This window comes from Apteryx rowi, unplaced genomic scaffold (assembly GCF_003343035.1).
Source record: "Apteryx rowi isolate R43461 unplaced genomic scaffold, aptRow1 scaffold_13, whole genome shotgun sequence".
In the NCBI taxonomy this organism is placed as follows: Eukaryota; Metazoa; Chordata; class Aves; order Apterygiformes; family Apterygidae; genus Apteryx; species Apteryx rowi.
This window is the reverse complement of record NW_020447530.1, coordinates 2,209,083-2,222,187: the sequence shown is the minus strand read 5'-3', so window position 1 is coordinate 2,222,187 and position 13,105 is coordinate 2,209,083. Positions and strand designations below refer to the sequence as shown.

Genomic DNA, 13,105 nt, shown 5'->3' with positions numbered 1-13,105 from the left:
GTACCTGCTGTCCAGCGACTCCAAAGCTAATTTGGTCTCATAAATAATGAGCATGGGCTCGCTGTGGTCACCTTGCATAAACARAACTCTGTTTCTGCGCTTTTTCAGGGCCATACACCCGCTGCCATCCTCCCAACGCCATTATCACGTTCCTGGGTGAACAATTCAACTATTGGGCACAGTTTACGTGAGTTTGTCAGGTATATCTTAGTCTCATCAAAAGAATAAACTCAGGTTTTGCCTGATAATTTTCTCCATAAAAATACATCATCTAGTGTTCATTGCACTTCTCTTCTTGCATTCTTTACAGGCGGACTCCRGTCTGCGGTAAAGCGTGAGGAGCTGAAATGCTCTCAGGCTACGTGGGGCGTCATTGATGTTTTTGAGGTTATTCCATTTGTCCTTCTGTGTTTGAGCATGTTCGCACCCTTCCAGCCTTCTAGCACGTGTTTGATCTTCCCCAAACGCTATCGGAAATCAATATCAGCTCATCAGGGGTCTCCGTAGGTCACACTCCTCCTCTCCTGGGAGCGAGCGAGGAAGCTTTGCTCTTCTGCGGCGTCTGGCCTTGYAAATGGTGTTTGCTTTGTACCGTGGTAGCTGTACTGCGTGTGCGCTGCCGAGTGCCGGGTGCGTTAGGAAGCGTTTTGAAAGGGAGTGGGAACTCCTGGTCCCGCGGCTCCCTGTTTCCGGCATCCCCAGCTGGCTCGGTCGGAGCTGGCTCTCGCGGCTCCCCGCCGCGCTGCATGTGCTTATGGATGGCACGCAAGGTATTTCATTAGCCTTTCCCGAGGTGTGCAAAACCCACGTATTTGTTGAATTTTGATGTGTTTTCTGGATCACGTTTAACTGCTTTATATYGTAAAGTGCCACAAATCGGCACAAAGCTGAAAAATTACCGAAAGCTTGTGCTAAGTTATAGGAGGCCGGAGTGCTCGTAAGGGAAACGGCAGGAAGAACTTTGTTTATATGTTTAAGGATAACTKAAGAGTTAGGCAGGCTAAATATACGTATCAAGGCTCTCTTGCGCATGGGCGTCTTGATGAAGCCGTTTCAATCAGTTTACCAGATGAGTCTTTTATTTATTATTATTCCGACTCCCAAGCATCGTTTGCTTTGAACATCTGAAGACAAAGGCGGCTAATTAACGAACGGAGTCAGCAAGCTGTGTAGTCCCCAGAGCTGGGAAGAGATGACATAGCAAATCCAGTCTGCGATCCTGCTCGCGTGCGCGTGTGCAACCCCRCGGGGAGGGTTGCGGGAGATGGGCCGCGTTTCCCACCCGCGGGCCCCCGAAGCGGGACGCCTCGGCCCCGTGCCCTTGGGTACCCACCCCACCATCCCTGGCCGTTGGGCTGCAGTCCGCAGCGTGTTTAGGTCAGACTTGCTCTGAACCGTTTATGCTTGGATTTCGGTTTTTGGAGAGTTTGGGGATGCGGGAAGGGGCGTCTCCCAGTGCGGTGTTTAGCATGTCCTTGCCATCTGGGCTTCTGAAACAGTTTGGCTTGATTCAAAGATTAAAGACTGAAAAATTGAACCTAATGGTGGCAGAAACCTCTGCGGAAAACGTGCTTCTGTAATTATTTTCTTTTTGATTAATAGACTAACTACATAGCAAAACCCATGGCTTCAGTTTAATTTAAAAAATGATTAGTTAGTTAACTCTTCGTAATGTGATCAACCTCCCTAAAATGAAAGTTTGGTTTTTTTTTTTTTTTTCCTTGTAAAGCTCTTTGATGAAAATGCATCTCATCGAGCTTCCCAGTGCTAAATCTTTTTCCATTGCACTAAGATCCCCGTCTCCTCAGTGATTTCCTCCCTTTCCTCTTTGCAGGTTAATTGCTCTGCGAAAATGAAAGTCAATAGCTTCACTCCCAAGCTGCTGAATTTTTTACTACTCCAAATGCTCTTAGGGAAGAATGAACACCCACTGACAGTTGCACGTATGCACAGAGCTTTAAGCAAGGGGTTTTTTTTAAGTCTATTTGGGAATTTGAACATCAGTCAGTGATAATTCAATTAGACGTTGAAAACCAGAGTTCTGGAGAGCTTTGGCAAGTGGGCATTAATGCCGCTGTGATCAGGTTGCTTTAAAATCCCCTGCTTAAACGTAATGAATTTAGTAGGCGCGTGCGTGTGTTGTAATAACTTTGCAGAGTACCTTGGCAGTGTTATAAAAAGCATATTTGGTATTATGTTTGCAGCTCTTACGCTGTCTGAGCAAAATGCGGCGAAGCATTTGTCTAACCCTGCCCAGTGATGGGGCAGGCGGTTGACTGTTCGGCRAAATCTCCTAACAATTGTGAGCGTTATTTTGTCTCCTGTTAGTGCTGCTTCTTCTGCTTTGATGCAGCTGCTGAGATCTTTCCAGCATCGCTGATGGAAAAATCAGTCCTTTTCTGCAGTGCAAATTTTCTATTAATCGAGCATTATGAAATGCTTTGGCAGGGGGCTGGCCGTATTTGCATTCCCAACTTAAATTTCTTTGAGATTTCTTTATACTTTTACCAAAACCGACCCCTGTCATACTGCAGCGCTATGCAGAAGGAGAGCGCCTGCTTCTCTCTGCCGGAGAGGACTACGTGTGTCAGAGCGGCTTAACAACCAACCGACATGACCCTACTGCAGTCGAACAGATAGTGCGAGGAAGTAATATCACCACAGTGCATAGTATCATGGAATAATTTAGGTTGGAAAGGACCTCCAGTCCAACTCCCTCCTCAAACCAGGGCCAACTGCACCGCTTGATGAGGTTGCTCAGGGTCTTGGCCTGGCAAGTTTTGAACATCCCCAAGGATGGAGATCCCGCGACCTCTGTAGGGCCCTGGCCAAATACTCGACTGCTCTCATGGGGAATTTTTTTTCCTCTTGGTGCAACTTATGCCTGTTGGCTCGTGGTGTTTTGCTATGTATCTCTAAGAAGAGTTGGCCTTTATCTTCTCTGTACCTTCCTGGTAGTCAGCTGAAGACATAAATTAGATGGCCTCTTTGCCTTCTCTTCTCCGGACCAAACAAACCCAGCTCCCTCTGCCWCTGCTTGCACACCATGTGCTCCAGTCCCTGCTCCCCTTGGTGGCCTCCTCTGACTCCCTTCAGTAAGTCCATGGCTGCTTTTGTAGTGGAAAGTCCTTACCTGGGCACAGCACTCCAGATGAGGTCTCTCAAGTGCTGGGARGGACAGGATTGCCTCCCTCRACCTGCTGCTCGCGCTTTTGCTCTTGTGGTCTAAGATGTGGGTTACGCTGGAGCAGAAACCAGAGCTTGGCTTCAGCTGCCTGGACGTGTTTTGTGGAAAGGCTCTTCCAAACAGCCATGGAGAAATTRGGGGAAGCGTGGTGGGACCCCCGGGGGAGCAGGCTCCTCCGCTGGACCTCTGCTCGCTGCTTGGACCGTTCCCTTGAGATGGGAAGTTCAGGGGCTGGTGGGAGGCTCCCGGGGCCGGCAGAAGAGCAGGGATGCGCGGGAGCCGTGGAGGAGGGAGGGCCGAGCTCGGGATGGAGGCAGCTGGGAGCGCCGTGGGCCCGGCAGAGGCGGTGGGGACTCGGGTTGCAGCCCAATGCTCTGATGTTTGTCCAGATACAGAGATTAGGTGGTTTGGCCTAGAAATTTAAGCAAGCTAATTTCCTGTTTTTTATTTTCTATTGCCTGAGTGGAGGGCGTAACATTTCGGCAGCCCCATCCCTTTTCAAATGCTACCGTGATTTAAAATAACCTTTAAAACAAAAATGAAATCTCATTAGAAAATGTCATCCTAATTTGGAACAACAGTTTCATAATTTGTTTCTGTGATATTAAATTAAATGTTTTGCAGAGTAGAACTACGGTAACATTTACTTAAAATCCATTCGCCATTACAAGATATTATTGCTTGCGTTATTCCAAATTTTGGAACGTTTTGTTTCTAATTAATCAAGAGACTCTCGAGCTTTGTTCTCGTTGCACAAATCAAAACGTGAGCCTCTAAAGAATAATTTAAGTGCAGGCTGGTTTTTCGTGTGGCCGTCGGAAGCATGCTAATCTATTCAGACTCTTAACGATGGGCTCGTTTCAGACTGATCCTTTACCAATCTCTTGTGCCTCTGCCACACCTCTAATTTTTCAAAACTACCAAAAACCCAAGTTGTTTTTTTTTTAAGAGCCGAAGAGCGGCTACACTGATGGTCCGTCTCGCGCAACGCATACGTGGTGTTCGACAGCTTCTTGGGGAACGATCCCACGAGCCAAAGCAAATACAAGCGATGCTAAACCCCCAAATACCCCCCTCAGCTCCCACCCTATTGCAGAAGGACCAAGGGTCTGGGTACCTTCAAGTGCCACGGCGTAAACTGAGTCAAGTGTTGTTATTGMTCTTGGGTTTTTTTTTCTTTTCTTCTTTAACGTAATTGAACTTCCCAAGACAGCTCATAATAAACAATAGTAAAACATCCCTGGAAACAGGAATCTGCTTGTGCCTGGCAGAATAAAGCCCAAATTAATTAATTCCGAGTGCTCACGTTCCAAGGGCTATCTTTATTTCTTCCCTGTTTGAGATGAGTGAGTTCTGTTGTGGGGATCTAATTTTCTTTAAGCTGACGTGGTGGGAGTAATTATATGATATCTGTATTTTAATCAAGAGAAGTGTGTTCTAAAGGCTAGGATGAATTCACCTGTTTGAAGTTAAACGCATGTAAGTAAAGGAAGGGTATATGCATTAAATTACTGTATTAAATCGCTGCTTTAAAGGAAAACAGATGCATTCACATGATCAACATTCTAGCTGATCCTACTATTAGGATGCAAATTAGTCTGCTATTTATTTCCAAAGCTTGATAAACTATTTTGTCGAAGCAATACTTAAATTAAAAGTCATACATAAGAAATAAGTTGCAGAAATGAAAAAAGGATGAAATCGAAGTGTCAGTGGGAACATAACAGAAATATTATTGACATTATCACAGTATTGTGCGTATTAGAATATCCAAAGCGTGGGTAGCAAACACAGATCCAGTTGTGCTAGGTGCTGTACAAACGAAAATGAAATGTAAAACTGGACTCTTCTGCGAAAGTCCTTAAATTTGTATTTCAGATTTTTAGAAACGAATTGCCTGTGTTTTGGCAGCTTTTATGCGACTTTGGCAATCTTTGCGTACAAGGAGACGCGCACCTTTAGCCGCTCGGCATGGAGGAGCAGCAGACGTCGTGGTGTCAGCTCGCGCCTGACGGCCTCTCGGTGGTTTGTTCTCTCTTTCCAGATTTGGATGATCCGATAGTAACGGTTCACCAGAGCATCGGGGAAGCAAAAGAGCAGTTTTACTATGAGAGGACGGTGTTTCTCAGGTGCGTCGCCAACTCYAATCCGCCCGTTCGGTACAGCTGGAGACGCGGCCAGGAGGTCTTGCTGCAAGGCTCTGATAAAGGAGTCGAGATCTACGAGCCCTTCTTTACCCAGGTAGGAATTCAAGTGCGATATTTTTGTCCTTCCTGAGAAAATTGGCACCGCAGGCTCCGTCACGAGCTCTTGAGCAGGTCTAGGCTGAACGTAGCTGCTCTGCTGGTGGTGTCCGCGTGTGCGTGCCCTCTAGGTAACTGTACCCAGGCACAAATGCACCCATAGGTATTTATAAGACCTACTAATGTAAAAGATATCTTTTAAATTGYGATAAAAAGCAGCGAGGAAGAGGGAAGTTGGGGGAAGATGCCCTGTAAGTGCTCTCCGCCCCTTGAAGTCGCTCTGCCCGGGCGCTGCCGGCCCAATCGCCGGCTTTGGCTGCTCTTCCCTAATCTCTCCCRATGCAATGTAAAGTGATTCTGCACAGAAGTCACAGCCTGAAAAGCTTTTCAAGAAGGCTGAACTCCRTGGCATCTCCCCGTTTTTTCTTATTCTGCCTTTCATTTTTTTGAATATAAGTTTTTGTTCCAGAATTACACACTTAAAAGATGAGGAGGCAAAAATGGAAGGAAGCGTTTTCGTAAGTCTTCCTACTCCCGCTCCCAGCCGTGAAGGCAGACTGGGCCATCAAAACAGTCTGTCAGATTAGATCAGATTAATTTATTGTTAGCGCATTTGCACAGTCTCCGAGTAAAAAGGTGGCATATCCTGTTGTCTATGGACGAAAGTGTGTGACGGTGCTTGCAAAAAAAAGAAAGGGGGGAAAAGAAAAATAGGGAAAAAATTGTTTAGGAAAGCCTCAAGCAACAATGAGTAAAGACAGAAGCGGAAAATGCCTGGTAATTTGGCCATTATAGCAGAAAGCAACCTACAACTTTCATAAATAATTTTCAGCTAATGATTTGAGAACACCTTCATTTTTATTATTTTTTATACTTGACAGCTTTTTATTGCTAAAATAGTTTGGTATTCAACGGAGCAATGTGTAGATTGGAACCTTGCAGAGATGAGAATTAGATTACATAGTCAAGTTATCGGGCTCCCAAAAGTGATGAGATTATTTTTAATTTAACATGTACGGATGCAATTTAGGAAATCTGTGGCTTGTTTCCTTGGAATCTTATATAGATGTGTAAACTGGAGTTTTTTAATGTTTTAATTAAAAAGTGAGAGACTCCCTTGAGATGGGACTTTCTGTCTTATAATATCTCAGTATGGAAATGCTGATTATGACTTTTCCTACTATCCAGTAAGAACATATCTAATAAAATATGTCATGTGAAATTAGATTCCATTTTTTTTTTTAAAAATGGTTCCTAGGTTACTAGGAACATCCTTCCTAGGACCTCTGTCTGTGCTGAATTAATGAATAAATCAGATTGTCATGTTGATAGCCAAAAACTTATCTATAACCCTTTTGCATTTATTGGAGGTCAGATTGAATTAGTGTATCTTGTCTGTGTGCCTATGGGATCTGATATATGTTTATAAGAGGAAAAATTGTAATTAAGGGTTCAAGAGTCATAAATGCCTCCTGCACATCTCCACATAATTGGTTCTCCTTATGATATGGCAAAAAACAACTAAGAGGGCTAGAAGGGATTTGACTTCAGAGCATCCCGAGATTTGAATTTGAGGGGTCATTTTTTTGTTGATTGCTTTGAAGCTGGATTATCACTCTGAAAACCAAATGAAATGTAAAGAAAAACAAGTAGCAACGTAATCAACTTTTCTATGGTACTGTAGCCAAAAAAGGTTATTTGTTCTTTCCAGTGGTGTTCCTGTTTTATTAAATAATAGAAAGCACTTTGAAACTGGGTGATTTAAAAAATGAGCTCTTGAACTCTGAACACAGATTTTTTGGATGAGTCAGATAATGTCGGCCACTTATTTTAGCTGCCATGGAAAAAAAAGAACAAACATGCATGCGCTCGTCTGTGAAAGTGTTTGAAATACTGAACTTTTCGAAACCAAAATCTTGATGCACAATTTTTTTCCTGAGAGTTTGCATCGTCCTCATTGCACATTGTAATTGCACAGCCTGAGTACAAGATTAAATTTKCTGTATTTACAATAATTATGCAATTAGACATAATTAGACTAATTATCCAAATCAGTGAAGAAATATATATATTTTTACAAATCTTAGCAATCTGGGGGACATGATCCGGAATACCATTGTGAGCTCAGGCTGCAATTTCAACTTGGGATTCACAGCTAAGGGTTTAATTTGTGGCATGTAGCAGCTCCATGTTTGGATCTAATCCAGAAGTTAATGACTTCGGTAGCTGTGTTCCCATTAACCTGGAAGGGCTCTGGACCAGGCTCTTCCCTAGCTGAGATAATCCTCTCTTTAAAATAAGATCTTTATCTTCGCCTCTCGCTTTGCGTGCATTTGAGCAGCCTTTCGAGGCGTTGGTCTTGCAAACACTGAATCAGCATGAGCTTAATTTTAATCAACATCGCTTCTGTGGGACTGATTTTATGTATAAAGCACTTCAATTCCGTGCTCCTAATGTCTACCAAGCTGCATTGCACAACTGTCTCTTTGCATGCCTAACTGTATCTTTTATTTTTGGGGACGATTTTGCTAGTTCTATACTGTGTTTTTGCAAACGACCGTGTTCTTATATAGGCCTGCGCAGTTGTTGCAGGTGATGCTCTTGAAACAACTGAGTAGGTAGCCCAAGCTTTGCTAATATTAGCAGTTGTAGTAGTATTTACAGGGCGTGCGATACGGTGAGTTTTTCAAAGCTTGCTCTTTTGATGCTTTCTGGATCCAGTTCAGAGGACTTGTCTCCCTGAGCTGGGGTTCTGCCTGAAGCATAACGTGCTTTTAACTTATCCGCGGATTGGAAAGTGAGCAGCTCGAAAAGGAGATTGAAAGCCTGAGGAAGCCTGTTATTTTACTGTGCTGGTATCGATACCTGTCGATACGGCTGATATTTGCACAGCGCTCCGTTGTTGCGTGCGCGCACCTGACGGGCTCTTCTGCTTTCCCCTGCTCGCTCCGTCTCGGTTCTTCTTCCTTCTCCTCTTCCATGATGCCTCTGCGTGCTCAGCCTGGATGGGGCTTTGCCTCTCAGGCCTTTCTGCTTTTTGCTACTCTTTTTGCTAATGATGATGTAAGATTTTTTACATGCGCTTTTCAGCAAATTGCTCCTGTGTTTCTGATTCGGCAGTGCCCATTTCATATAGTTTTTCCAGGGAAATCTCCTGTTTGGGTACTACAGTTTTCTGTTGACCGTGTCAAAGGGAACTCCTTCGTTACGTCTCTTGTACAGATCACCGCTCCATCGTTTACACTGCTGGCTGCAAATAAAGTCCATTGGAAGCTCATTTTCAAAGGCAAACAACAGGAACTCTGTAGCTTACGATTTTTTCATTATGCAGATTTTATCTTAAGATATGTTATCCAGAATAGTGCTGCGGCTTCCGAGTCTCTGCCAAAACAGTTTCCCCTTTGCCACTCTCTCTTTCGTTGCCTTTAATGTCTAAGTAAGTGTCAACCTTTTAGGCTATGCCAGCCACCGTTCGTTGGGATAATTAAAATAAAATAGGTTTTCCGGACCACTTCAATTTAACTTCTGCTTCTAATTAGCCTCCTCCGTATCTTACTCGTCTCCTAAGTCAGGCTCGGTGTGTTATGCAGCTCTGCTTGTTCCTTCGTCCTAACGCTCTGCCTTGTGCACAGGGGGAAACGAAGATCCTGAAACTCAAAAATCTTCGACCTCAGGACTACGCGAATTACAGCTGCATCGCTTCGGTGAGGAATGTCTGCAGCATCCCGGACAAGATGGTGTCTTTCCGGCTCTCTAATAAAACAGGTACTGCTCAAACGCCGCCCCTTGCCGGGCCGCCCGATGTTTTAATGGTCTTTGGGGTTGTATGGTTTTATCTTCTCGTTTTGAAATGTATGTGACTGTATGCAGCTGCACGATGTAGGAGCTACTCAGGAGCAGGGGGTACAAGCGATTGGTGTCAGATGTTTTTTCTTCCATCAGCAAAGTTAGGGTTCAAAGAAGAGTTTTGATTTATTGCTCTGTATATTTATTGCTCTCTGAATTTTACATCAGGATTTACATTTCCCCTCAAGGTCACGGGATTTCATTCTTATGGATGCAGTTTACCTCAAAGATGGTATTGGAATGTGTTAAGAGGAAAGGGTRTCCCAGTCTAGGCTGGGCGAGAAGTCAAGCAATTATTTAGAAATCTTCCAAACACTCAAATACTTCTCGAACTGTTTTGCTGAAAGCTTTTTTGATCAACAAAATTTTTTAGGAAAAAAATCTGTTTTCATAGTCCTTCGATTTCTTACATTAACTTAAAGAAAAGTGTTGTTTTTTTTTCAGGTATAATTGGTTCAAATAGAAACATTCAAGCAGTCAAGTTGAAATGCTTTGCAGCAGGTTGGCTAGGCATTTATCTGTGTCTGAACAAACTGTCCTCGTGTTGTTGTGTTTCTTGTTCCTTGTTCCTTTGCTCTTTCCTTTGSACTTGTCCCTGGCTGAGCAAATGGCCAGTCGTGTATCTTCCTCTCCTCTGTGCTTGTGTCGTTGCCGTGTCCCTCGAGAGCCCTGTGGCAGTGGTTAATCACTAGTGTCCAGGAAGACAGAAATTAAAGTTTTTAACTCTCTACAAGGCTCTGTGTCCAGGGTCAGCAAAGGATGTATCTGAAAKGGTTTATAAACCAGAAGCCAAAGAGCAAAGTCCTTGACTTAGACTTCTAAATAACTAGAAATTTCAGATAAATGTTTTCTGGACAAAACTTCTGCAGCAAATGTTCTAATATTCTGAAGACTGCGAGTTAGATTAYGCTAGATTATACTTTAATAACATATGACTCAGGGCACTGAAAACAGGTAGCAAATGAACAAAACAGTCRAGGCATTAGCATGCATCTGAGTGCATCTAAGATGAACTATGAATTTTATTTGCACTTGCACATTTCACATTATTTCTGCTCTCATGGCTTGATTCCAAGGAGTTGCCTTCCAATTTTTTTTGTATTTCTGATTTTACAGCAGGAAATGCAAACCTGTGGTATGCACCACTACCGATGCACAACCCACTGCAAAGGAAATTCACAGCCCAACTTTAAAGCTGTCACTGGTAATAGGGGAATTACAGTCAGCTCTGACGGTATCTGGCAAAATATATTGACAGCCCCACTTTACTCTTTTTTTTCTTTTTGGCAAAATTAGGGTGTCAAAATGTGAAGTTTGGCTCTGTTTAGTTGCACTGGTTATACCTGGAGGGGTATGAAATTGCRTCTGACACGGAGAGACCGTAGCTGATAGGTTGGACCAACTTTCCTCTCTGCGCTCGTAATGACCCGTCTGCCTTCATCCATGAAAATGAAGGATGTGAGTTGTTCCCTACGGAGTTCGGCTGCTCAGCAGAAGCTGTAAGCTTCTCCTGTTGTTCACCCTGGAGGTTGTCTTGGCCAGGGTCAGCGTTTGGTCGGTGACAACTGTTACATGCTCACAAGCAGGGCTCAGCCTCAGCAAAATGCTGCTTCTGCTCCCTTTTGTCAGAGCGATTATTCGTGCTGGRGGTGCAAGATCAGTCTCTAACCATGTTGGACCTCGTCTGCCACGGAAGTCTGTTTATATTACAGTAGTGTGGGAACTTTAAATGGCATAACTGTTCCTACCTAAGCACTGGTGAGYGTGATCTAATTTTGCAACAAGAATGAGTTATTTCCCCCTTAAAAAATGTTACGTTTATTTCTGGAGAAAGGTGTCTTCTCTGGGAGGTAGCCTTGATATCTTACCAGAAATAGCTCTTCTGGAGTAATTTCCAAAGTAAACAAGCTTGAAAAATTATAAAGAATCACAATTTCTCGTGAAGACCCTGTTGGCAACCCTCATCAAGGGCAAGATTAAATAACAAATTTAATAATTTTTGCAATAACTATTTAAAGATGGTGACTGGTGTGTTGATGGGTCCAGGGCTAAACCTCCTATCATGTGGTGTAGCTTCATCTGATATAACTCTTTGGTATAACTTCACCTTACATAACTTTATAGAAGTTATGTAAATCATAAATCCAGGCTAATCCAGCGTAAATCCAAAGAAATGAAAATCAGAATCCAAACACAATAACTCTGTTTCAGTACTGAGCAGTCCTAGCCCATCCATCTGTTCTAAATTCAGGGATGGAGGCACATTATGTAGATGACTAAATGGAAGCAAAAAAGAGACAAACAGAAGTGGCTGTAAAGTAGCAAATGTACATGATAGCTCTTCTAATTAGTGTGGCTGCAAGTGAATTTAACTTCTGCTGCTAGTTATGTGGTCTCAGGATAAACTAAATCTCTGGCAACTTGGCTATTCTGCATTTATCAGGTTTGCAAGCTGAGCTAGTTCTTGTTGAACTTTATTTGGCTGTTACTGAGTTGAGAGATGACTAAGTAGAACAGATAAGGCTTACAGCAGCTGTGGGTTTCCATCCCTTTCCAACAGTGATTTGGACTTTTATTGTGTGACACAGAGATGGTTTCATGATCTGTCAAGCTCCCTTTGATGGATCGACTCATGGGCAAAGTTCAGAAGGTTCCTCCCTGCCGTAGATGTGCCCTCCAGTTGGGGTTGCTCAGAGACATCAGCTGTCCTGGCAGCCAGATGAGGTCTGAGCACGTTGGGTTGCCATCTGCGTGTGGTGGCTTGCCATTCACCTTGATTGATTGACACAGCGCGCAAACAGCGGCTGGAAAGCTGCCGTGCTGCAGGGAGAACCTTGGTTCCCAGCAGCCCCTGATTGATTGCCACGGCACGCTGATACATGGCAGGACTCTTCCATGCTGTAAGGTGCGTTTGTCACATATGCCGATTGTTGGCAGGTTGTGCTTGAGGAAGCGGTGTTTATTTCCCTCTGATGTCTCTTGTGCTCAACAGATGTGAGAGAATCCAGTGTGGCAACTGCGATATTCCTAGAAAGTCTTACTGGTCTTACGGTATCCTACCCTACCTACCGTGTACTTCTAGGGCCATGTAGATTCTCACAGGTGACCGTCAAATCACTTGTTAAACCTTGTACTTGATAGTCTTTCAGTGCTGTAAGAGAGTACAGTGTCACAAGAACAGGATCGCATGGTTTTTCCTTTTTTTTTTTTTTTTCCCCTCTGAAACACTCTTAAGACTCCTTGCCTTCCCCCACCAAGAGCGATAGGTGACATGGGCATAAGTGTAGACATTCATTTCATGGAAAACATTCAAATCCAGGTGGTCTTCTGCCTCTATTTATGCCACAGGATCTTTCATACATCTCTATTCTTGTGCACGCACCTGAGCAGAGAGGCTAATTTGAAGAACATCAAGCACGTCTTTGGGTGAGTAGTTCAGTTTTCTATTCAGTGCAGCCTGCCAGCTTATTCCTGTGACCTTTTTGTTTTCTGTGTTTAGTCTGTCTTGCTGATTATTTGATTGTGTGTCATGGCATCACCAGAGTAACAATCATTTGCTGTGATATAACCGATCTAAATGCAATCCAAATGGAACTTTCTGCCTACCTCTTCTCTTGAATAATTAGTAAAGTAATTAAGCTGATACCATCGGATGAACATGTATTCATCAGTATATATTGGACATGATGTAGGTTTAAAGTATTACACATAGGTATAATTGGGTATACTCACACCCCCTTGATTCACCAGCAGTGTCTTAATTACATCTGTTCTGCATGACTCTATGAAGCTTTAGACACACCATCATATGCATCATATTCTAACTGCA

General features: G+C 43.5%; 1 protein-coding gene across 1 annotated transcript in view; it reads left to right on the top strand.

The window, feature by feature from the left end:
- Window positions 1-13,105, top strand: part of MDGA2 (MAM domain containing glycosylphosphatidylinositol anchor 2) — a 232,614-nt gene that overhangs the window by 67,919 nt on the left and 151,590 nt on the right. Inside the window, exons 4-5 of the mRNA XM_026056066.1 lie at window positions 5,232-5,428; window positions 9,063-9,195. Of these exons, the coding sequence (XP_025911851.1) occupies window positions 5,232-5,428; window positions 9,063-9,195 (330 nt within the window). The remainder of the gene's footprint in view (window positions 1-5,231; window positions 5,429-9,062; window positions 9,196-13,105) is intronic.